A 27,587-nucleotide genomic window follows, 5' to 3' on the forward strand; every position below is an offset into this window, starting at 1 on the left:
ATTTTAGTCCTTCAAAAAACGTTATTTTCAGCTGACTCAGTTACCAGATAATTCCTACATTATGAACTTCTACAAAGATGAGAAAATATCCAAAGAACCCAAAGGCTGCATCTTTTTGGATTCCTGTACAGGTGTCGTGCAGGTGAGTCTGAGATGTTTTCTTTGAGATTTTGCTTGAAGAAAGAATTGTTCATTTATGACCCCTGTGTCTATATTCCTATGACTTATTTTAGCTTTCCTAGTTCAATAGTATTAACTTAGTAATGATTTTATCTTTTGAAATTATTCTATTGATTGCTTTTGCTTCCACATCAAAGTCTTTCCTAGATACACACATTTGCACATTCATGTGTGTGTATGTATGTATATATATGCACAGCTATTGTGAATATATGTAAGTGTGCACATGTACTACATATGTATACACGCATATACACATATATGTGAATATATAAACAGATATGTTTTATTTATTTCTATTATCTCTAGATCATGAAAAACTCCACATTTATAAGTATGGACATAACTACTTAAGCATATATAAACACATATATTTATATAAAAACACGTGTATAGATATTCATGTATTATAACAGTTAAATTAGTTTCTCTACTAAAAGTATTATATTTTAGAGGTTTATTAAAGATTATTAGAATTAAGAAATAAAGAAATACAAAATAAGAAAGCACGTGCCTAGGGCACATAGCCCATTCAATTTCACTTGCTACATCTTGAGAGACTCATGTGCTTAGAAGTGGAAGCAGAGAGACCAAGTTGGTGGTACAGTCAGTTTAAATACAAATTTTGTTCTCAGCCCAGGTGGGGATTCAGGTGAGATTATAGGGAATTCTGGGAACTGCCAAGGACTTCTGGGGAATCAAGTCTGGGGTTCAAATCTCCATTTTTACAGTATATATGAACATATATACTCATGTGTGTACATAAATATAGGCATATATACACTTCCCTTCTAACAAATAAAGTAAAAAATCACCAATCAAGTTCTTACTATGTGCCAGGCACAGTGTCAAGCTCTGAAGATGTGAACACAAATTTTAAAACTATGCATGCCTTCGAGGCTCTACATCTTCTTGAGGGAGATTAGATTTTTACATATGTGTGTATCTATTGTTATTATTTATTTATATACATATATATATACAAATATACATTAATGTCATACACAAATGGACAAAAAAGATAGAAACAAGTTAATTTTAATGAGAGAGCGCAAGCATCTGGGAGAATTTTGAAAAATTTTCATGTCAAAAATGATGGTTGAGCTAAACCTGAAAGAAAAGTTGGGATTCCAAGAGCCAGAGGTGACAGGAGAATGTACTAGGGGATCAGGAATGTCCCATTCAAAGATATGGAGATGGTAATGAAGTATCAAGTATCAAAGAGTGCAAAGAGTTCATTCTGACTCAATGATAGAACATCGGTATATGAGAAGACAGGTTAGGGCCAAGTTACAAAGGGCATCAAAAACTATACAATGATCAAATATAGTGTATTTACCCCACTTACAGGTATTAATCTCCTCATATTCACAATGATAGAGTTGAATTAAATAACCTCTAGAATTCTCTTCTAACTTTAAATAATGATAATGATGATGAAAACTCATTTTATAGAGTGCTTTTAGGTTTACATTTGTTGTTCAATCATTGTAGCCATGTCCTACTCTTTGACAACCCATTTGGGATTTTCCTGGCAAAGACAGTTTAGTGGATTGCCCTTTACTTCTCCAGCTCCTTTTACCAATGAGGAAACTGAGGCAAACAGGATTAAGTGATTTGCCCAGGGTCACAAAGCCAATAAGAATCTGATGTCATAGGAATTTAGGAAGATGAGTCTTACTGACTCTGGGTCCAGCACTCTATCCATTCTGTATTTAATGGACCAAAGGTTCATATAGTGCTTTATAAATATCATCTCATTTGATCCTCACAACAACCCTAGGAGATAGATGCTATTTTTATCCCCATTTTACAATTGAGGAAACTGAGCCAAAGAAAGGTAAGTGACTTGCCGAAGAACACATTGCTTTTAAGTGTCTGAAGTAGGATTTGTACTTGGATCTTTCTGGCTTCAGATACAGGCTTCTATCCACTGTACCACCTAACTGCCTCTAATAAATAAGACACTGGTCAATATGAACTACTGCTTCATTGAATCATTAAATTGAGCACAGGTTTATAAGCTATTACTATGTACCAAGCCGTGGGGATATAGTGACAAAATGCCAATTTCCTAGACTGAAGAAGTTTACATTGTAATGGAAGAGACAGCTGGTACAGTTCTAAGTCTATGCAAAAGACATACACAAAGAATGCAGGGTGGTTCTGAGATGGAGTAGTAGCATCCAAAGGGACTGGGGATGATCTTATGGAAGGTGATGTGTGAGCTGAGTCTTGAAGGAAACTAAGGATTCTATGAAATGAAGATGGGAAGGAAGTCCATTTCAGGTATGAAGAATGTTCAGTGCAAAGTCAGAAAGGAAGTCAGGATCTGTTACGTGTTAGGTAAGGTTTCTTTGCCTCTCTTGGTCCCTTAATCAAAGCAGAAACAAACAGATGGAGACTGACAGAGCCAGAGAGGGAGAGAGAAAGACAGAGTCAGAAAGACACACACAGATAAAGACATAGAGAGATGAAAAGAAACAGAGACAAACAGAGAGAGACAGAGGCAGAGAGACAGAAAGACCAAGACAGAGAAAGATAGAGAGACAGGAAAGGGGAGAGAGAGAGAGAGAGAGAGAGAGAGAGAGAGAGAGAGAGAGAGAGAGAGAGAGAGAGAGAGAGAGAGAGAGAGACAGAGAGAGAGAGAGAGAGAGAGAGAGAGAGAGAGAGAGAGAGAGAGAGAGAGAGAGAGAGAGAGAGAATACCTTAGACACTGAGACTGAATTATAAGTAGATGGTGGGGGCAGCTAGATGGCTCAGTGGGTAGAGAACAAAGACTAGAGATGGGAAGTCCTGGATTCAAATCTGACATCAGATACTCCCCAGCTCTGTGACCCTGTACAACTTACTTAACTCCAGTTGCCTACCTCTTTCTGCTCTTCTGCATTAGAATAATACTCAGTATTGAGGTTAAGACTGAAGTAAAGGTTTGTTTGTGTTTTTTTTTAAGTAGAGGCTCTATTTTACAAATTCCCTGACCCACTTTTTTGGGGGAAGTCACAGGGATATTGACTAAGATCTCTGCCTTTTTCTGTGTTCCCCAAGATTCAGGCCACTTTGGGTAAAAGGATGTGGTTTACAATATTCTAAGGCTCCTGGAACTTTGGAGAGCCAGGAGGTATGTGATCACTTTAGTCTTCATGTCAGAGAGGCAATCTTGGTCCTATGTATTCCAGGCCAATTATCTCAGAACTATATGTGCAGCTAGCTCCATCCAGGGCTATATGTCCAGCACAGAGCAGTATTGCAGTCATCTCATGAACTTGGGTCACCATTGAAAAGTCGTTTGTGGGCTATTTTTGCACAAATTATCCTGGTTAGCTCTCTGGATGCTCAGAAATCCCCCAGATAATTGCATCATCCTTTGTTTCCCTTTGGCTGGATAGCTCTTCCCTCAGAGAGGCCAGAAGCTTTAGTACAATTTGCCCAGAAAACATTTGTGAGATTTCATGCATACAGCATGCAAACCCACAGAGATATTGAAATTTTAATCCTACCTTCTTATTTGCTGGAAAGAATTTAAGTTGCCTGGGAAGGAAGAGAGTCTTTTGTTGGTAGAAAGAGAAGCATTAAAGGCAGCAATAATATTCTGATAGATTAAATGGTAGATTGCAAGTACAAAACAAAACAAAAACCTCTCAGAAATCTCTGCTAGAAATCAAAGACCCAAATGGTCTGCTTGAATGTGTTAGGAGTACAGACCTCTAATTACCAGAACTTGATTACAATTAAGTGATTTCTCTGGATGTTGCAATAATGAAGGTCATTCTTGTAGTACACTGAGTTCTGACCAGGACTGACTTCCTCCTGGAGAAGTGCTGTATTACGTCTCACTTTTCCCATTCATTCTTCTAAGATCCTCCTGTACCATAAAGTTGGCATATGTAAGAAAAGTATTATAGAGTGAACAAGCCAGCTCTATTTGTTCAGTGTTAAGTTCTTCTGGCATATAAATAGAAGCTCATGAGTAGGCTTCCCTTCTAATCTTACTAATTCTTCAAAATTGCCACCATTTCAGTTTCTTTTTTCAGTCGTGTAACCACCCTTTATGGCCCAATTTAAAGTTTTCTCACCAAAGATACTGGAGTGGTTTGCCATCTCTTTCTCCAGCTTATTTTACAGATGAGGAAACTGAGGCAAACAGGGTTAAGTGTCTTGCCCAGGGTCACACAGCTAATAAGTATCTGAGGCCAGACCTGAACTGATTTCAAGCCCAATGCTCTATCCACTGTACCACCTTGCCACCTTCATTTTCTTTAGTTCTCTGGTAATAATCCATTTTGTTAATTCTCTTTTGTATTAAAGTCCATTGAGTATTTAGTTTACCCAAATAGAAGTGTGTATGTGAACATTTGTCCTGTGCAATAGGAAAGCTACAGGATTTTGAGTCAGATAATATGAGTTGAAGTCATAGAGAACTTTGGAGAAGTCATTTAGCCTTTCTAGTGATCTCTCTCCTCATCTGTAAAAGGAAGGCGTTTGACTAGGTCATAAGATTATAGATTTAGAACTAAAAAGGAACTGAGGGGTCATCTAGTCCCATAACCTTCTTCTTGTGTTTTACAAATAAAGAAACTGAGGTCCAGAGAGAGATGACCTGTAAGGTCCATTTAAGCTCTAAATCTATAATCTTTATCTCAACTTTTTTGATACCTGAAAATTATGTTTGATTCAATGATGTACCAGATTTTCATCTGATTGTATTAGTGTGGTACCTCACATGTATCCTCGACACTCCATATAACAATAGTATTTACTATCATATGTAATTGTACACATATATGTAAATAATAATTTATACAGTAACTCCAATTGTATTCATTCAGGTTCTAATGAATCTTATCTTTCCCAGAAAATAACCTTTATTTTAAATGAATTCCTTCCAATATTTAGAAGAATATTCCAATAATATTTAGAAGAGTTTTGACTTAGGAATACCTTCTTGAATTCTGTAATGCTGGACCTTCCATCTGGGAATCATCCTTCTCTTGTATACAGCTAGTCTAGCAGACCTATGCTCCAGAACTATCTCCTTCCCTAACGGACTTCAAGCAAAGGCTTTCTCTGACTTTAATGTAGGGTTCCTTCTGCTCCTTCCAAAGTTATCACTAGTGTTTCTTAATTGCTGAATCGAATGGTCTCTTCTTTTTTATCCAACTTTTTTTAAAAAGTTTATTTATTTAGAGTATTTTTCCATGGTTACATGAGTCATGATCTTTCCCACCCTTCTTCTCTCCCCCCCTCCCTGAGCTGACAAGCAATTCCACTGGGTTATCCATGGATCTTTGTACAAAACCTATTTCCATGTTATTCATATTTGCAATAGAGTGATCTTTTAACGCAATGGTCTCTTCTTAATGCTCATCCTCTTTGAACTTTCTGTAGTATTTGAACCTGATGATCACATTCTCCTCCTGGATATTCTCTCCTCTTTCGTCCCTTGATTATCCTTCCATCTCTCTGACTCCTTCTCAGTCTCCTTTATTGTTTCTTCATCCATATCATGCCCACTGATCATGAGTATTCCCAGTGCTGTGTCTTAGACCCTCTTCCCTTTTCTCTCTATTTTAACTTTTCTATGCAGATGATTCCCAGATAGATCTCTAGCTCCCTCTCTCTCCTGAGCAATAGTCCTGGCTAGTCAATAGCACTCATTAAGTGCCTACTATGTTCCAGGCACTCCTAAACACTGGGGATACAAAAGAGGCAGAAGGCAGTCTCTGCTTTCAAGGCTCTCACCGTCTAATGGCCATTACCTTTTAGATATCTCAAATTGCATGTCCTGTAGGCATCTCAAACTTAATGATCTCATGTTTTCCCCCAAACTTCCTCTCTTCCAAACTTCTCTAATGCTATCAGATCTCCCCCACCTCGTCTATTCCTAGACTCAATAAACTTCAATGGTTGCCTATTGGCTTAGGATCAATATAAAGTCCTCTGTTTGGCATCCAAAGCTCTTCATAATCTCTTACTTTTCTAAGCTTTTTATACTCAATTCATCTAGACACACTCTATAATCTGGCTATCCTGGCCTGCTTGCTGCTCCTTACACAAAATGTTTAATCTCCTACCTCTTGGCCTTTGCATGGACTATCTTCATCTCTGGAATGCTCTCCCTCCTAACTTTACCCCTTCATTTCTTCTTCCCTCAAAACCTGGTTCAAATCCCACCTCTTCAGGAGGCCTTCTCCAGTCCCCTGAACTGCTACTACATTCCTCTCTGAAGCTACTCTTCATTCTCATTATATTATTTCATATATTCTTATAGTGTACATATTATTTTCCCTGATAAAAAGAGTACTCCATTAAGATGGAAACTGTTTCATTTTGGTCTTTGCAGTCCCAGAACGTAGCACAGTGCCTGGCACATAACAGGCTTTTTATTCTACTGGGGAAAAAATGATGACTTTGGAGTCAAAAGACATGTGTTCAAATTGTGGATTGACTACCTTATACCTGTGCTACCTAGGACTTTGACCTAGTTATTTATATGTTGTTTCTCCCTTTAAAATGTGAGCTCCTTAAGGGCAGGCATCATTTTTGCCTTTCATTAAATCCTCAAAGCTTGGTTCAGTGCCTGGCACATAAAAGTGTTCAATAAATTTTTGTTGACTAACTGAGAAAGTACTGAAGCCAGCAAGCTGGATTATTCACAAAAGTGTCTATTGAACTGGATATTATCACAAGGATAACTCCAGAAGGGGGTGGAATCATGGACACCGAATTCAAGTCTTTCGAACATTTTTAGGCCTGGCATTTTTCTGGATCGTTCTTATTTCAAAATCTGGAATTCTTCCAGAAAGCAATAATGCTGAACTTTAAGAGGAGAGAATTAATTAAGTGTTGCAAAGCAATCCAGCAAAAGTGGAAGATAATTGCATTTTAAAGGAGATGCCAAATTTCCATATGGAAAAGACAATAAAGAACTTAATGGAGGGAGGAGGTATTTTTCTATTGTTGGCCACAAAGGGGACTATTAGGCTATAAGTTTAAAAAATATATCACAGAAATAGGTTAAAGATAGAGAGTTTTTATTTTATAGACATTGAGCTGTAAAGTTTAATGATTGCTTTTCCATGTACACCAAGTTTGTTTTGGCAAGTGAAATACTTTTTAATCTAGCTCCATGATGTTCTATGAGCCTATTGAAGCAGATTGAAGTATGGGGCACAAAACAGATGTTAAATTTGTGAAGTAAATGGAATATGGGCAGCTAAGTGGCACAATGGATAAAGCACTGGGTGTAGAATCAGGAAGACTCATCTTCTTGAGTTCAAATCTGACCTCAGAAACTTAATAGCTGTGTGATCCTGGGAAAGTCCCTTATTACTCTTTGCATCAGTTCCTCATCTGTAAAATGAGTTGGAAAAGGAAATGGCAACAAACCTCCTCCTGTATCTTTATCCAAAAAAACCCAAATGGGGTCATGAAGAGTTAGACTTGACTGAAACAACTAAGCACAAAGATGAAATGTATTTTTGTTGCTTCACTTTCTTACACCAGAAAAAGCAAAAATGTTGCAGATTAACCAAGCTCATTCAATAACTAAAACATTTGGCATTAGTTTTAACATTTCATCCATTATTGGATGTTGGTTTCCATGTGCACATCATATTCTTTTGATATCATGAATTCCCAATAGTCCTTGTGCTAGTCCATCAGAATAGCCATTTTCATTCTTCTGTAGTCTCAAGAGAGTAACATCAATCCAGAGAAGTTGCTTCATCATTTCTTCAGTGGATTTCATTGATGCTCAAGGTTGAACCTCATCATGTGGAGTATTGTTATAGCCTTCCAATTGTTCCCTTGAAACTCATGACCTGGACTATTGTAACAGTCTTCTTATCCCCTTCTTCATCTTTCCACCCAACTCTACTCCCCACAACCCATTCCCTACAGTATTCCTAAATTTAGGTTGGACCCCCATCACTCCCCTACTCATAAAACTCCAGCAGTTCTTATCACTTCTAAGATCAAATAACAACTCCTCCATTTGGTATTTAAAGGCCATCAACACCCAACTAAAAACATTTTTGTATATATTAGCCCTCTTCCATGCCCTGTTCCTCTCCCTTTTCAGTTACTTGGCCTGACCATTTTTTCCTAATATCATTGTTGTATACAAAAGATCAGTAAATCATCAGTTTAGAACTGGAAGGGATCTTTTTTAAATTTTATTTTATTGATTAATTTAGAGCATTTTTCCAGTAGAACTGGAAGGGATTTTAAAGAACACTGAGTTCCATCTTCGCAATTTAGAAATGAGAAAAATTAAGGCCACAGAACACAAGTAACATACCCAGAGTCACAGAGTAGGTAAGAGTCTAATTTGGAATTTGAACCAAGAGCTTCTTGATTTCCCATTCAAGGCCTTATCTACTGATGTTATGCTGTCTATCATTCCAATACCATATGATTAACCAACTTGATTAACCAAGTGAGATCTTGAACATATAGAGGAGAGAGTGAGAGGCCACAAACATTACTAAAATCAGTTTTCATACCTTTAGCTTTTCTTTTTAAAAATGACTTTTGAAGATCTCTAGCAACCTCTACAGAAAATGTATGTTGAGAAAAGCCCTATACAACTGTCCATACTTGTAAATCAAACAATTTCGAGAGTGATCGTTTTCCACATACCTTTCTTTCTATGAAGTAGCAAGGTGTTTTGTTATAAGGGATCAGTCAATGTCTAAATCATTCTCACCTTGGCTTACAGAGTTCAACATTACAGAATGACAGACTGATGAATTATTAGGTAAAACCTCTAATAACCAGTTGGTAGATTAAGGACAAACAGACTAGGTTGGATTTTAGACTTTTTTTCAAAAGGCAACATAATAGAATGGAAAGTCAGCCTTTGAGTCATGGTGACCTGGAGTGCAAGTCCCATTTTTATTGTACTAGTGGTGTGACCACGAGTCACTTACTATCTACTATACCTTCACAGAATTCTCTGAGCCTGATGTCAGTCTTCATTGGTGGAATCAAGTGCCACACTTGGAATTCTTCCTGAATTCTTGCCTCATCCACTGCTTTCTAGATGTCTCCAAATGGCTATCACCTAGGCATCTCAAAGTCAACATGTTCAAAACAGAATTAATTATTTACCCTAAAAAGCTTGAATTTTCCCTGAATTTCCCTAGTTTTTTGGAGAGTTATTCAAGTTTGCAACCTTAGAACCACATTTGGCTCTTCCTTCTTCTTTCTCCCAAATCTAATCAGTTGACACATCTAGTGGGAGTTAGGAAAATGATATATGCACATGATCATGTGTATAGAAATGGTCTAATAGAGTAGGCTGAAAGATGCAAGGGGAAGAGATCATTCTTTTAGTGGGGGGCTAAGGGGAAGAAAGAAGGTATGATGGAGAAGGAAGAATACATGACCTTGGCCTTGAAAGAAGAAAAGGATTTCAGTGGATAACAACCATAATAACAATAGCCAGTGCTTATATAGTACTTTGAGGTTTGCAAAGTATTTTACAAATGTTATCTGATTTCATTTTCATAAAAATCATGGAAGGCAGATTTTATTTATATGAAGAAAGAGTTGCAGATGGTGAGTTGCCCAGGACCACATAACTAGAAAGTATCTGAGTCCTAATTTGAACTCTAGTTTTCCTAACTCCAGGGCAGCACTATCTACTGTACCAATTATGTATGGGCAGGGAGTCTATTTCAGCCGTTGGGATAGATCATGCGCAAATATACAGAGTCAATAGGGGGCAGTAGGAGATCAGGGAACAATGATCAGTCCATATTGGCTGTAGCCAAAGGTGGGCAAATCAGAGTACCATGAAATAAGTCTAGAAAAGTAAGTTGGATTCAGATTGTGGAAAGCAGTGAATTCTATTTTAAGAAGTTGGTATTTTATTCACTAGACAATGGGGAATCACTAAGGTTGTGGAAAGGTGGCTCAGAAAGGGAAGAAATTAAAGGCAGGAAAAACAATTAAAATCATGTAGGCATAAGGTATTTGAATAAGGATGATTTTACTAAGTAGAAAGTAGGGGACAAAAGCAAGAAATCATAAATCAAATTTATTCTACCTGGCAACTGATTAAATAGTGGGGAATGGGGAAATAGGGAAAAAGAAGAGTTGAGGTTGGTGATTGAGAGAATAATAGTATCACTGAGAGAAGTAAAGAGTATAGAAATTAGGAGAAAGGGCAGATCTTAGAGAGAATCATAGTGAACTTATTTATCTATATAAGAGGTTCTTAAACTAATTTATTGAAGACAATTAGGTAGCAGCATGGATAGAGGACTGGGACTGGAATCAGAAAGACCTCATCTCAGACACTTACTAGCTCTATAACTTTGAGCTAGTCATTTAAATTGCTATTTGCCTCAGTTTCTTCAACTGTAAAATGAGATCATAATAGCACCTATTTCCAGGGCTGTTGGGAGTGTCAAATGAGATCATAATTGTAAACTATTTAGCATACTACCTGGAACATAGTAAGTACTATATAAATATTAGTTATTATTAACCTCTTTTATGCCATGGACTCCTTTGACAACCTGGTAAAACTTATGGACACCTTCTTAGAATAATGTTTTTAAGTGCATAAAATAAAGTAAAGAGAATTACAAGGGAAACCAAATGACTGAAATAATGATTTAATTTTTCCCATCCAAGTTCATAGATCCCCTAAAATCTATACATTCATTCCTAGAGTCACTGGACCCATGTAAAGAAGTCCTCATTCAGAGCTTTATGGCTATAAAAACCACTTTCCACACAACCACATTGTGAAGTAGATGGTACAAATAATATCCTGTTTTACAAAGGTATAAACCATAGTGATAACAAATTGAGTCAACAGTTTTTTCTGCTAATGTCAGAATAAAAAGTTAAATCTAAAATCTGTACTTTTTCCTTTATATCATATGTTAGAAATGTGGTTTTTGAGGTACCGATATGACATTACAGCAAGTTCTCAGAAGTGGTGAAATAAGGCTAAAGGGAAAGGTCAATTCTAGATACATATTTTGGAATCACTTGTATAAACAAGGTATGACATATCAGCCTGGTTGCTCAATAGTCTATATCAGGTTTAAAAAAATTACAATTTGAAAAGAAAAGGGAACTTTTTTTCTGGGCATTACAATAACTTAACTCTTAATAGATTTAGTATATTTTCTGACATATGAATATCATCGAAACATCTCACTGATCTTTTTCTAGATGCCATTATCATCTTCATTATAGGTAGCAGAACATCTTGATCTTTTTAAACATAAACTCCCATACATTTTGGTTATTTTTATTATAAAATGTAAAAGTACTCATTTAATAGAATATTAACAGAATGTTCCATTTTTGAATGCTGCCCGTTGTAATAAAAATGTAAATTATAATAATACTTTATGTAAATTGTATATACAAGAACTATATAAAATATATGTAACATAAATATGATAGAGACAAAGAGGATGAGAAAGAGAGAGAGAGAATTAGATAAATGCAAGTGGAATGAATAGATATAATCTGACGTTTGATCCACTTTTGCTGAAAGTAGGAGCTTTGTCTCTACATAAGGCTATGTCTACAATGCCAGAAGTCTAGCAGAAAGGATCAAGGACCATCAGAGGCTGGGTGATCTCTCCTATCTCCTAGAGGGATACTCAACATATTGTGCCACCCTCAAATATCCTAGACTAGGTTGACAGTGTTAAGGAATTAAAAAAGGAAAGCTACTTCAGTAGTTGCTTTTCAGAGAGAAGGCAACCCTTAGGTCAGATTCACCAACTTAGTTCCTTACCAGCAAATGAAGGTTATACCAAAAAACAATAACAAATAACTAGTAGGAAGGAAACCTATTTATCCAAACCAACAGAAAATAGATGTTAGAAAAGTCCTACAGATTAGAAAATATTAAAGAATACCCAGGAGTAGATAAAATCCCCACACAAATCAGAAGAGAGAACCTCAGCCACAGAAGTCCTATCTTCATAATTTCTAGAGTTTTAGGTCCTAAAGGGTAAGGAAGATGATAGCAGCTGCTCTCATACTTGTCTGTAGCTCTGAGGTTTGTAGTCCACCTTTTGAAAGTCTTTTTCTCTCTCAACAGCCTCCCTGAAGCTCCATGCTTGCTTCCTCTCCTCAACAAACTGCAATAAATCCCATGTGCTAGCAGGGTTATTGTCAGCATTCTCTCAGCCACTCAGGAGTCATGTCTCCCTCTGTAAAAGATACAGAGAGAACTGACTCTGCTAAATTGCCCCAGGCTTCAGTGGTAAGGCTATACTTAATTATTTTAGGTAGGCTTGTAAATGAAATAAATGCATTGTGATAATGCCACATATTGTAATGATTTGCAGATAAAAACACAATCAAGAAAGGTTAATTTACTTGTCCAAAGTCATTGAGCTAGCAAATGGTGGACCTCACATAACTATCCTGGGTTTTTCACTTCTGTCCAACACTTGTTTCTAGTTCTTCCTGCTGTTTTCATTCCATAACTCTGAAATAAAACTACACTTCATCAAATAAATCTTTTTAAAAGAACAATTTAAAATATAACTTTTGCTCCTGAAATCTCTTGTTATTAGGTATCTATATTGAAAGGCCAATGGTTTTCAGGGTATATATTTTCTTTTTAGTGAACTATAATCATGCTCATTTTCACCAAGTTTTGTATCTCCTTGATAGAGTTGCTCATTAGACTACATAGGTTAAGCTAATTATTTCATATTAGTTTTAGAAACAATTCAGAACTTGAGCATGCTCAGCATAAAATTTGTTTCATTTGGAAATAACAAAAGACAAAGCCACATACTCTTTTTTTAAGCAATTTCCAGCTTTGTTATTATTTCTACTGTAGTTAAAATGTTACAAGTCAATAACTGCCCCTTAAAAGAGACTAGACTTTGCCAATATTAGCTATGTAATAGATCCTCTAGTCAGTGCCTCTATGATTTATGAGTATCCTGGGTTGGGTTTTTTTTTTTTTGGCGGGGAGTCTAGTTTGGTTTTATTTTTTCTTTTATTTTTTCCTGTCTTCTTTTCTTTCATCCTTTCTTTATCTTTATTCCTTCCTTCCTTCCTTCTTCCTTCCTTTTTTTTCCTTTTTTCCCCCCTCTTTCTTGTTTTTGGCAATTAACAGCTGCTAAAAATCTAGTTGTTACAATTTAGGAAGAAAAATTTAATTGTTTTTTTCCTTTATAAAAATAGACATTTCCTCCTTAATCCTTTTGACTTATATGTTATTTTGCTCTTCCCAAATCTCCTCTTACCTGTCTTTTTTTTTCTTTTAGAGAAATAATAGAGTATTTACTGAAGTGAATAAGTGTCATAAGAACTGAATTTTAGTCCTTTCTTTACCTCTAACTAATCATGTGACTTTGGGCAAGTCAATTGACCTCTTATGGCCTGAATTTCTTCTCTCATAAATTGAGGGTAATACCTCCTTACCTTCTTGCCTCATAGTATTATTGTTAAGATCAGATAAAATCTTTTGTGTATGATAATAGAGATTTACATAAATAGAATTTTACATCCCCACAAGGCATATTTCAAGGATATTATCTCCATTTTACAGATGAGTAAACTATACATTTTCTTCCTTTGGGAGAGACCTCAATTTCTCCAGCTACTTGTGTATAATGCTTCTGTATAAATGACTCCCATATCAAGTAAAACACCCCTCAGTTTCCCTAGTCTCCTTGGTCCAAATACCTAGAGACTTCATTTTCTTAGATCTTTTCTGCATGAGAAGATAACTAGTAAAATAAAGAAGTAAATAAATCTTCAGAAGTATGGCATAGTGGATACAGGGGTGACATTAGATTCACAATGATATTGGTTCAAGTGTTGCCTCTGGCACATATTCACTTGTGATCACTGACAAGTCATTAACCTTTTAGCACACTTAGAAAACTCCAAGAAAGTGGTTCTCAACTCTCTTTGCTCATTTTTACTATAAGAAATCATAGCATAATAGTAAAATTCGTGTTCTGACATGAGAATTTTCTCTTTGAGAATTTAAGATTTTAAATTACAAAATAATTGAAGCTCTGCATCAGAGAAGAAAACTTTAATAGTGAGAATTGCCTCTACCATATGATAGGGAGGGGGCAGAAAGCTACATTTTGAATCAGGAAGACTTGTGTTCAGACCTTGTCTCTTGATATTTATTAGTTATGTAATCATTAGAAAGTCATTTAATTTCTCTGAACTACAATTTTCTCCTTTGTAGAATGGGAATGATGCTAATGCCTGTAGTACGTTCTTTAGAAGATTGCTATCAGGGTCAAATGAGATGAGCATGTAAAGTTTTTGCAGACTTCTGAAGGGTGTGTGTGTGTGTGTGCGTGTGTGTATGAATGCATATGTGTGTTATCATTATTCTTACACAGCAAGCTTGTGGTGCCTTTACAAGAAAACTATACAATATCCAGAGTCGGAAATACTGTTGAATTTGGAGTAATAGGTCCAGCCCAAATAATAAGTGAAAAAACAAATATATTCAGGTGATGAATGATATGAAAAGTTAGGAGAAAGAGAAATTATTTCTAGATGTAGTGGTGAATGATATATTTCATTGAGAATTTAATAAATTGACACTTTTGAACATTTAGATAGACAGTAAACTACTTCAAGGCAGGTCTTTGTATCCCCAAAACCTAACAAAATACCTGCCATATAGTAGGTATTAAAAAAAAAAAAGCTTAGTGATTAGTGGGTTATTGATTACAATCTTGCACCTGGGTCTCAAGTTCCTTATTTGTTAGAGGAAGATTTTGTTCTAGATGATATTTAAGGTCCCTCAAAACTCAAAATCTATAATGCGGTGAATTCAAGTTGCTCTAGTTATATATTGTCTATGGAAATTCCATATGTAAACATTAAAAAGTAATCTAGTGTGGAAGAGGTATGAAGGAAGAGAGAATTTCATGCAAGCAAGACAAAGTAAAGGACCTTAGCTGTCAATTAAGAAAGAGCATTCCATGGGAGGTCCTAGGTTCAAATCTGACCTCAGACACATTCCAGCTGTGTGACCTTGGGCAAGTCACTTGACCCTCATTGCCTAGCCCTTACCACTCTTCTGCCTTGGAGCCAATACACAGTATTGACTCCAAGACGGAAGGTAAGGGTTTAAAAAAAATAGAAAAAAAGAACATTCCAAATAGAATGTTCCCAGGAAAGACAGTTGGAGAGTCAAGCCAGATTGAAGGGGGAAGAAAGCTCTGAACTGGATCCCCTGTTAGCTTCTGTCCTAGACTGAAAGACCCTTGGGGGGTGCTTCTGGATTTAGGCTGAGAAGAAATTAACTTTTGTTGGTGGCTTAGTGTGAAGAACTGATTGTATATTTGAGATTTGAGTTAGAAGGAAGAAGAAGGAAGATTAAACAGTTGTCCTCCCATCTCCCTGACAGATTTTTGTGTCATAGCTGTGACAGGACTGACATTTCCCAAATCCTCCTAACCCTCCTTATAGAGTAGGAGCAACCCTATCCCTCTCACCTCAATTTCCATCCTTGTCCTGTTTTTTCCCAATAAACCTCCTTACCTGAGAAAGAGGGGAAAAGTATCTTCTCTAAACCTCACAGTTCACCTTTGAGTTACATAGAAAGGTGGCTGACTAACAGGGGGGAGGGGAAGGGAGGCAGGAGGGCATGGGTGGAAAACTGGGAGGTGAAGGTTGGATGGTAGGAAATATCTTGATCTATTAGCCATGAGTAGTGATCAATAGGCAACCCCAGAGTATCCCCTCTAGTAGTATCTTTCCATCTCTCAGAAGTATCTCTACTTCCATTACAACTAGGCACCCTGAGGTTTCCCCTAGTATCTCTCCAGTCAAGCCAGAGTATCTCATTTATTACAACCAGAAATATCTCCTAGATTATATTTCTAATACACTAGTCCAAACCATTCAATTTAGAAATGAGGAAATTGGTTTATCAGTACCAAAGGTAGGGGATCTTAACTTGAGGAAATTAATAATGGGCATTTAACTTGGGCATATCTTCTTGCAAGAACACCCTAAATTTGTCAAACAAACCATATCTTAAGAACCATATCAAAGAAAAATCTGTGGCATATATTGATTATTGCTTCTGTTGTTGGTGGTTTTCAATATTGTCCAATTCTCCATGATCCATGACAAAGATATAGGAATGGTTTGCCATTTCCTTCTGAGCTCATTTTACAAATGAGAAAACTGAAACAAGTAGGGTTCAATGACACAAGTATCTAAAGCCAGAAGTGAATTCAGGAAGATGAATCTTTCTGACCACAGGCCCAGTATTCTATCCACTATTATAAGGTCTTGCTTCCCCTTACTACTTCTACTTACCAATAATAATTAATAAGGAAACATTTTAGATAGTTTTTTTAATTAACAAATTTTTGTTTCATAGACTCGATGTATCCTTACATAATTCCTGTGTAATCAAAGTAATTGTCTATTAAAATCAATAAAATTAAAATTAATAAAAAATTAAGTAACCCTTGATGAAGGGAAGGAATAATAAGTACTATGTGCCAAGCACTGTATAGATATTATCTCAATTAGAGAGAAACCTATATTTGCAGTTCAAAGCACCTTTAAAATAGTCTAGTCCATTAGATATTGGAACCAATAACTTAGTATCAATCCTAAGATAGAAGGTAAGGGTTAAATTTTTTTAATAATTTTTTTAACTAATGTAGTCCAAACTACTCAATTTAGAGATGAGGAAATTGGGGTCATGAAACTGAGAAGTTAAGTTATCTGATATGTACCTAAGTCGGTCCTCTCAAACTACAGTGTAAGATAATGAAAGAAACTCTGGTTTAGAAATTGAAAGATTTAGGTTCCAGGCTTCTTCCTAGAGATAACAAATATTACTAGAAAGCATACTAGATTTGTAATGGAAGGACCTGCATTTGAATTCCAACTTAGCCTCAGACTACTCATTTACTATGTCTAATCTTCAGTTTCCTTATCCACAAAGCAAGAGGGTCAAAACAACCTGGCAGTTTATATTGTCCCTAACATCTCTAATCCTGATGTAATGATTCCCATTTCTGATGATTCATGGATCTGTTTCTAGTCAATGACAAGATCACTTTCTTTCTTAGCTGTCAATTTTCTTATCTCTACATAGGATAAAGTTTATTGCTTTCAACACATACACAGTAATACAGTCAAGAGAATGGCCTAGGAAGGTGAAGGATAATGTCCTTATTGTCTGCCCTTAGATCCTTTTTCTTGATAGGACCCAAAACATCTCATCATGACTGACAAAAACAATAATATGAAAAAATTGACAATCGGGAATTGACTGGAAATATAAAGGGAACTTTCTAATCCTTAAATCAGAGAGACTTAAAATAGAGCTGTTGATCTGAGCAGAAGAAAGTGGTTTCAAAGATAAGTAGTTTCAAGATAAGATTAGGACCTCCCATACCAATGAAGGTTAAAATATCACCACAAAATGAATACAGGAGTGAAAGAACCATCAAGGAGACAGAATGAAACAATTTTCAAGAAAAGAACCCAAAAGGTAGGCAAAGAACAACTGGAGCCCTGGGGTAAGAGGAAATCAAGCCAAGAACAAACCATAATGCCCCACCCCACATCTGCTGTCTGAGATTCAGGCCAACATCCAGATCCTGAAATCCTGCCTGGGCAAATAGTGGTACAAGCCAATCCATACCCCTTGAAATTTCAAAACCTGTGGAGAAGTCAGGAGTCTCAGCCCAGAGAATTCTATTCTGGGATTGAGATAGGGACTTAGTCCACACTTTGGGGTGGTTGCTAGTACTAACTACTGATATTTTTGCCTAAAGCTCAGGGCAGAACTCCAAAACAGGACAATTAAGGGTATACTTGATTGGATCAGGTACACAGCCACTCACCTGATCAAGATCAGAGTGAGATCAGAAGCTTACACCCAAGCCTGAGGCAAGTCTTTAAGCTATCAGCATTTCAAGGGTTAATTGAATCAGCAAGGGGAGGAGGTTTTCAGAGCTCATAGCCCTTAGAACATCACATCATCCCCCAAAACTACCTGTAATTAGATGGGGGAAATGAGAAAACAACAAAAAAGCACCTACATCTAAAGAATTTTTATGGAGACAAAGAAAAAAGGGAAACACATGCAAAGTCCAAAAGAAAAATATGGGTTGGACACAGATTCTGGAAGAACTCAAAAAGGACTCCAAAAACCAATTAAAAGAGGTGGTGGAAAAATGGGAAAGAAAAATTAAAGTGAGAACCAAAAACTGACACAGGAAAATCAGGCCTTAAAAAACAGAACTGGACATCTAGAAATTAATGATTTCATGAGAAATCAAGAAACAACAAAGCAGAATCAAAGAAATGAAAAAAAATTGAGGAAAATGTGAAATATATTATTGAAAAAACAACTCACCTAGAAAATAGATATGAGAGACAATTTGAGAATTATTAGACTGCATATAAGCCAGGATCAAGAAAAAGCCTTCAACATCATATTACAAGAAATTATTAAATATAACTGCCCAGATATCCTCAAAAAAGGAAATAAATTTGAAATTGAAAGAATTCACAGATCACCTTCAGAAAGAGATCCTCAAGTGACAAAGTCCAGGAATATAATAGCTAAATTCAAGAGCCACCAAGCCAAAGAAAAAATATTTCAAACAGCCAAAAAGAAATCATTCAAATACCATGGAGCCATAGTCAGGATCACCTAGGACCAAGTGGCTTCTACATAAAAGGATCAAAAGGCATGGAATATGATATTCAGAAAGGCAAAATGTTTGAGTTTACTACCCAAAGTCACCTATCCGGCAACACTGAGTATATTCTTTCAGGGGGGAATGGACATTCAATAAGATAGAACATTTCCAAGAATTCCTGAGGAATAAGCCAGACCTAAACAAAAAAATTTGAAGTATAAACCTGAGACACAAGAGAAACCCAAAAAGGTAAATAAAAAAGAAAAAAATTAAGGGACTCATTAAGATCAAAATATTTATATGTCTACATTACTCTTATATTATAGAAAAGATAGAAGGAATTTACTCAGAAAGAAGGTGGAGAAGTAAGCTAATTATGATAATATGATATATGTAAATATAATGATATGGAATGATATGAAAAGAATCAATTAAGGACTGAAAGAGAGGGTTGCACTGAGAGATAAGGGAAGGGAGAGATAGGATGGGGTAAATTATATAACATAAAGAGGCAAGAAAAATCATTATAGAGAGGGGAGGATAAGGGTGGTGATGGGCAATACTTAAACTTACTCTCATCTTAACTGGCTCAGAGAAGATAAGACAGGGTACTCAGTGTAGTATAGAATTCTATCTTACACCACAGAGAAATAGAAGGGGAATAAGACAAGTGTAAATCTTGAAATTTCTCAGACTTGTGAATGTTAAAAATTTCCCCATGGGGAATTCTCAATTGGAACAATTCCCTACTGGGAACATTCCACATTTAGATGTGAGAACTCTATTTAGATTAGAAATGGGAAGACCTCTACTCCACCGTACTTAAGGACTGCTTTAGGGGAAAAAAACTCCTTGCTAAACAATGAGGGTACATGGGCCCATACTTATAGTGAGGCAAAAAGTTCTTTAAGCCATGCCTATTTTTAGAAGTAATACAAAGGGGTGCTAAGTACCTATTAAAGGTTAGGCAACTTGTAAACTTGCCAGGAGCAAAGAGGTGAAAACTTATTCAGAAGTTTTTCTGGTTCAAACATACTAAAGAGATTAGTCGACCCAGCAGTGTTTTTTCTGATTCAAAATTATTAAAGGGATTAGTCGACCCAGCAGTAATGGGCTGTCATTTAGAAAATGTCTACTGTGATTGGTAGATAGAAGAACTTAGGGGAGGTGACATAGGAAAAAACCCCCTATATAAGAAAAAGCAGAATCTCTTATGAGGATCGCTTGAGAGGAATCCTTTTGAGGAAGATCTCTAAGGAGGCTCTGAAGAAGGGAAGCTCTTGGAGGACAATCTCTAAGGAGGTCTCACTGGAGCTCCTCTGAGGGGACTCTGTCCCTCTGGAGGCTCTTGAGAGAGGCCCTTTGAAACAGTCTCTGGCTGGAAGACTCTTTGAGGAGGACTTTGGCTGGAACTCTCTCTGAGGAGACTCTGTCACTAGAATCCTTGCTTAGACAGACCTTGTGGTGAGTGATAAAAGACTGACTGACTGATCGCTCTCTCTTAAGATTCAGGTCTAGGCCATGTTGGCTTAAGGCCCTTCATACTTATTCCTTTCTTACTCTTTCTCTCTTTCTTTGATTCCTCATTGTATTATTAATTAAATTCTCTATAAATTAATTAAATTCTCTATAAAACTTGGGTATTTGAATAATTGGGAATATTTCCCTGGCGACCACCTTATATTTTGATTTAAAACAAGACACTGTAGTGAAACACATTTTCTGTGGTCAAATTTACTCACCCACTCTTATATCTACTATAATTTATATCTTCCACTATTTTACTTATTACAGTTTATGGCATCCCACTCTTTTAAATATAACAGTTTATGGTCTCCAACTATTTTAAATATTACACAAGGGAAGAGAGAGGAAATTGGAGGGAGGAGAAAGTGGGGTGTGTGTGACAAAAAGCAAAATACTGGTGAGGGGGACATAAAGGAAACAGAATAGCCTTTAAAGGGGATAACAAGATGGAGGGCAATACACAGTAATCATAATGCTGAATGTGAATGGGATGTACTCATAAAGTGGAAGTGGATAGCAGAGTGAATTAAAAGCCAGAATCCTACTATATATTGTTTACAAGAAACACATTTGAGACAGGGTAACACACATAGATTTAAGGTAAAACACTGGAGCAGAATTTATTGTGCATCATCCAAAGTAAAAAAAAAAAAAAGTAGCAATCATGATACCAGACAAAGCTAAAGTAGAAATTGATCTGATTAAAAAAGATAAGGAAGGAAATTACATTTTGCTAAAGGGTACTATAAACAATGAAGCAATATCATTACTAAATAGCTATGCACCAAATTCTTTAGCATCTAGATTACTAAAGCAAAAATTAAAGGAGCTCAAGGAGGAAATAGATAGTAAAGTCATACTAGTGGGGGATCTCAGCTTTCCCCTTCAGAACTAGATAAAATCAAACCAAAAATAAATAATAAAGAAGTATTAGAGTTCATAGATATCTGGAGAAAACTAAAGGGATAAAAGGGAATATACCTTCTTCTCAGCAGCACAAAGTACATATACAAAGATTGACCATGTACTAGGGCATAGAAGTATTGCAAACAAATGCAGAAAAGCAGAAATAATAAATACCACTTTTTCACATCATAATGGGATAAAAATATACTTAACAAAAGTCCATGAAAAGGCAAATTTAAAATTAATGGGAAACTAAATAATCTAATTCTTCAAAACTGGTGGGTCAAAAAAGAAATCAAAGAAAGAATTATAGACTTGATTAAGAAGAATGACAATGAGGAGACAAAATATCAAAAACCTATGGGATACAGCCAAAGCAGAAATAAGGGTAAATTTTATTTTGCTGAGTGCATATAGCAACAAAATAGAGAGGAAGATCAATGGAATTGGGCTTGCTTAAAAAATTAGGAAAAAGAACAATTTAAAAAGCCCCAAAAGAAAACTAAATTAGAAATCCCAAAAATTAAAGGAGAAATTAAATTAATAAAATTCAAAGTAAAAGAACTATTGAACTAATAAATAAGATTAGGAGCTGGTTCTTTGGGGGGGGAAAAACAAACTACATAAAAGTATCAGTTAATCTACTAAAAAAAGAAAGAAGAGAACAAGGAAACCAACAGAAATCACATGATTATCTCAATAGATGCAGAAAAATTCTTTGGCAAAATACAACACCCATTCCTATTGAAAACTCTAGAAAGTCTAGGGCCCTTCCTCAAAATAATTACATATTTAAAACTATCAGCAAGTATCATCTGCAATATGAACAAGTTAGAAACCTTCCTAATGAGATCAGGAGAGAAACAAGGATTCCCATTATCACTTCCATTATTTAATATTTTACTAGAAAAGCTAGCAGTATCAATTAGAGAAGAAAAAGAAATTGAATAAATTAAAGTAGAATGAGGAAACTAAGCCATCATTCTTTGCAGATAATATGATGGTATACTTAAAGAATTCTAGAAAATCAACCAAAAGGCTGGTGGAAATAATTAACAACTAGCAAAGCTGCAAGGTATAAGATAAACCCACATAAATCATTGGCATTTCTATATATTTCCAACAAAATTCAGCAGCAGGAGTTAGAAAGAGAAACTCCATTTAAAATCACTCTAGATAATATAAAATATTTAGGAATCTATCTACCAAGACAAACACAGGATTTATATGAATACAACCATAAAACACTTTCTACACAATTTAAACTAAATCTAAATAATTGGAAAAACATTAATTGTTCATCGATAAGAGGAGCTAACATAATAAAAATTATAACCTTAGCCAAATTAATCTATTTATTCAGTGCCATACCTATCAAACTACCAAAAAACTTCTTTTATAGAGTTAGGAAAAAAACTATAACAAAAGTTCATCTGGAAGAAATCAAGAATATCAAGAGAAATAATGAAAAATGTGAAGGATGGGAGCCTGGAAGTACCAGATTTTAAACTGTATTATAAAGCAGTGGTCATCAAAATGTGGCACTGTCTAAGAGACAGAAGGGTGGATCAATGGAATAGACTTGGTAAAAATGAACCCAGCAAGCTAGTGATTCTGGCTTTTGGGTCAAGAACTCACTATTTGACAAAAACTGCTGGCAAAATTAGAAAACAGTATGGGAATAATTAGATGTAGATCAACATCTTGCACTCTATACCAAGATAAATTCAAAATGGGTAAATGACTTAAATATAAAAAGCGAAATCATAAATAAATTAAATGAATATAAAATAGCATACCTTTCAGATCTGTGGGAAAGGAAGGAATTTAAGACCAAGCACGAGACAAGAAACATTATGAAATATAAAATGAATGACTTTGATTATACCAAATTAAAAAGGGTTTGTACAAACAAAATGAATACAATCAAAATTAGAAGGAAAGCAACAAACTGGGAAAACATTTTATAACAAAAGTCTTTGACAAAGATTTAATTTCCCAATACATGAAGAAAAAAGTCAAATCTACAAAAAATCAAGCCATTCCACAATAAAAAAATGTTCGAAGGACATGAATAGGCAGTTTTCACATAAAGAAATCAAAACTATCAATAAGCACATGAAAAAGTGTTCTAAATCCCTCCTTATTGGAGAAAAACAACTTTGAGGTGCCACCTTACATCTAGAAGATTGACTGATATGGCAGCAAAGGAAAATGATAAATTTTGGAGATGTGGCAAAATTGGGACACATTAGTGTCCACTGCTGGTGGAGTTGTGAATTGATGCAACAATTCTGGAAGGTAATTTGGAATTATGCCCAAAGGGCCTTAAAAGAATGCCTACCCTTTGATCCAGCCCCAGTGCTGGGTTTGTCCCAAAGAGATTATAAGGAAAAATACTTGTACAAAAGTATTTAGAGCCATGGCTCTTTGTGGTGGCAAAAAAAAAATTGGAAAATGTGGGGGTGTCTGTCAATTGGAGAATGGCTGGATGAATTTTGGTATCTAATGGTGATGGAATACTGTTGTGCTGAAAGGATTGATGAACTAGAAGACTTCTATGTGAACTTGAAAGACCTCCAGGAATTGATGCAGAGCAAAAGGAACAGAACCAGGAAAACAATGTACACAGAAACCAATACATTATGGCACAATCAAATGTAATAGACTTTTCTACTAGCAGAAATGCAATGACCCAGGATAATCCAGAGGAATTTATGAGAAAGAACATTATCCACATCCAGAAAAAGAACTATGGGAACAGAAACACAGAAGAAAAACATATGATCAGTCACATAGTTCAGTGGGGATATGATTAGGGTTTTGATATTAAAAAATTATTCTACCACAAGTATGAATAACATGGAAATAGATTTTAATACACGATACATGTGTAGCCTAGTCGAATTGCTTGTCAGCTCTGGGATGGGGGAGTGGAGGGGGGCAGGAAATCATGAATCATGTAACCATGTGAAAATATTTAAAATTTTTAAAAAAGGAAAATGGCAAAGCTTAATCCTCCTCATATTGGGGAGAGGTTGCTCCTCAGATAAGGGACCCTAGCTGAAACTGAGACCTGGTAGCAGAGACAAGTTCCACAACCATTTGGGCAATGGAAACCTACTCAACAATAACTATGGAGATGCCCGACAGTCACCATGAATCTAGTAGGGCAACTCACCAATGTGTGCAAATACAAAAATGATCATGAGAACCCCTATAGTAGACCCAGTGGAAGTAACAGAGACATTATCAGACATCCACAGCATGATGCCTTGTGAGGAGTGAGTAATAAATACATCCATAAATGTCAATGCCTGTCCTCAGGTGTTCTACTTATACATCTCCATTCTTCCTATTGTATGTGTATGTATTTATGAGAGATTTGGTCCCAAGTTGGGGGTGGGCAGCAGTTTAGAAGTGAAAGGAGGAATGTTTAAATGTCTAATTATCTCTGTTATTATAACACTCTTTAAAAGACTTCACTTTGAGCTAATTATGTTCTCTGGCTAATGAGTAAAAGGTAAAGCCATCTGTGGAGACTTATAGACTATAGTTTTGAGTGAATGTAGGCTCCTGAGTACCTTGAACCTGAAGATCACATGTAAGACCAGAGTGTCACAGGCACTCCAAAGAAAAGAACTGGATGAGATTGTGTTTATATAGCCCTTTACCCACACCTCTCATCCAGAACAGCCTTTCTTCTCAATGTCCTTATATTAATGATGCTATTATTTTCTTGGTCTCAGTCTTGAAAACTAGAATTTAGCTGTAATTCTATCTACCTTCATTTTCCATATCTATTCAATCACTAATTTCTGCCAGTTCTTTCTCTATAATGTCATTTGTATTCATACTTTTTTGTTTGTTTCCATAGCAACCACTCCAATTCAGGTTTTTTTAGCACTTCACAATTTAATACTGCAATTGCCTCCTAAATGGTCTCTTTCCTTCCTATCTCTTATCCTTTGAATATTATTATTGAGAAATATATTTGATGAATCACAGCCATACCGTAGTTTGTATTATAAAGGACTTCTTTGATATAAAAGCCTTGCTAAGCAAGTCTCTATCTCCATCACAGACTCTGGCTTCTTTTACCCATCAAACCAAATCTCAACTCCCTAGGATAATTCACTGTACTATATAAAGTTGTTCTGCCCTGTCCTGTCATTTCTCCACCCTCATGTAGCATTAGGCACCAATGGAGTCTTGTCCTTCTAGATAATCTGGATAGTGTTCATGATGTTTTCCCATACTTAGATATTTTTCCAGTCCATGTCTTGTACTTCCTTCAAGACCTAGCTATAAGCATCTCAAACTCAATATGTCCAGAACAAAAGTCAGCATCTTTCTCCCCAAACTCTCCTCTATTCCAGATATCCCTAATTATGAAGGTATTGCTATTCTTCCCAGCAAACAAGCTCCCAAACTATCCATCCCCTCCCCTGCTCATCTTGGTTTCCCCTGGCTTCCTTCAAGGCGCAACTTAGGTCAAACCTTCTGCAGGGGTTTTTTCCCACCAGAGTTAGCTGACAATGTCTTCAACCCTCACTGTCATGTAATTCTTGAAGCATTTTATATTTGTAGCACATATAATATGTCCCAGCCCCATGGGTCTCTGAGTAAAGTTGCCCCACGCTGAAAATACTGTGTGAGTCCACACCTACTTAAAGCCAAGCTCAGGAACCCCCACCAAGAGGTTTACTCATACTAATCAGCCAAAATGATTGGTTTGAGCAATGAGTTCAAAACAAAGGCATTTAATGAAATAGTGCAGTAAAAAAGTAATCATTTTCCTTCTAAATTTGGTGCAAATTGCCCCACAAATATGTATACCATCCATTGATCTTCTGCTATCTTTGCCGAGCCAAAACTGGAGTCCTCAGCTAAAACATTACCTTTTTCTCATAAGAATGACTCTTAGCCATCCATCTCTTTTTTAGTCTAGGGCTCAGAGTCTCAGTTTTATCTCCTTTAGAAAGGTAAGTTAAGATCTTCAAATATCCAGTCATAAGACTAGAGGAAAGTGGCTTTTTTCTCCAAAAGAAGAAAGAGGCTTTTGTGGTATGATGGCAACCTTCAGTGAAAAGGAGCATTTAAGAAAAATAATAATAATAATAATCATATTCCTGACTGACTCACAGGTTCTCCTTAGGATACTTTTTTGTTAGTTTACTTATTACATTGGAGCATGACTAGAATATAACTTTCATTTGCCATGGCCTTCGCTTTTTTGCTCCTTTTGAAAAAAATATACAAGAGATTCAGACTCAGATGGAACTTAGATGAGAAAAAATTGTTGGCCTTTCTGAAGGACCTTCCCTTTTCAGTTTATGGAGCATGATACACAGAACCAAAAGCGGGTTTGCAGAAACCCTTATAACCTGAAAAAAGAGAACTTGATTAAACAGACTGAGCACAGAGTGAGCCAGTTAATGTACACCGTGTACAGGAGAATTCAATACCAGTGCCTTTAAGAAGAAAGACTCATGGAAATAAAATTGACCTGTTATTTTCCTTTTTTCTTAATAAAGGCTTCAGATTATTAATAAACTATTCATTATTCAGTCTTCATTGAGAACAAAGACCTTCTGTTTCATGTTGTTTTTAAGTCTGGAAAAGAAATATTTTATTTTTCTGCCTGCAGATGGATGGAATAATTGTATAAATGTTTCATATATAATACATATATGTACATATATACACTTACAAAAATGCACATATACACATATTCATAGATGCATTTACATGCAGAATAGGTTGAATGAGTCAGCTAGCTAGCACAGTGGATAGAGTGATGGTTCTTGAGTCAGGAAAGACTCATTTTCCCAAGTTCAAATCTGCTCTCAAGCACTTACTAGCTACATAACCCCGGGCAAATCATTTAACCTTATTTGCCTTAGTTTCCTCATCTGTAAAATGAACTAAATCCCTCCAATACCTTTGCCAAGAAAACCTCACATGGAGTCATGAAGAATCAGACAAGACTGAAAATGACTAAACAACAATAGCAAATAGGTTGATAGAGACTCAAAAAACTTTTGCTCAGCTGTGCTCACTGCTACAAGTAATTCCCAGGGTGAAAACTCCTTCTATCATTGCATATCAATACCTTAGTCAGAGAAGTTATCATCTTAGAAAGTTGCTTGGGTACTAAGATAACTGGTCAGTGATCACATCATTGGCATGTCATAGGCAAAGTATGAACCCAGAAATTCTTGACTCCAAAACCAGCCCTTCCTCCAATATATCATGCTCATGCTGCTTTTTTTGACTCAACACTAATTTGATAGATTCATATTTAAATTTGCT

At 36.0% G+C, this 27,587-nt stretch overlaps 1 protein-coding gene across 17 annotated transcripts in view; it reads left to right on the forward strand.

Annotated features, from left to right (window-relative positions):
* DOCK10 (dedicator of cytokinesis 10) overlaps window positions 1-27,587 on the forward strand; it is a 375,674-nt gene that overhangs the window by 224,845 nt on the left and 123,242 nt on the right. For all 17 annotated transcript variants that reach the window (XR_008913927.1, XM_056807144.1, XM_056807148.1 and 14 more), the window contains exon 7: window positions 8-142. Coding sequence is in view for 16 of the 17 variants with exons in the window: in XM_056807144.1 (XP_056663122.1) it covers window positions 8-142 (135 nt within the window). In the remaining variant the exon portion in view is untranslated. The remainder of the gene's footprint in view (window positions 1-7; window positions 143-27,587) is intronic.

Source organism: Monodelphis domestica, chromosome 8, assembly GCF_027887165.1.
Source record: "Monodelphis domestica isolate mMonDom1 chromosome 8, mMonDom1.pri, whole genome shotgun sequence".
Classification (NCBI taxonomy): domain Eukaryota; kingdom Metazoa; phylum Chordata; class Mammalia; order Didelphimorphia; family Didelphidae; genus Monodelphis; species Monodelphis domestica.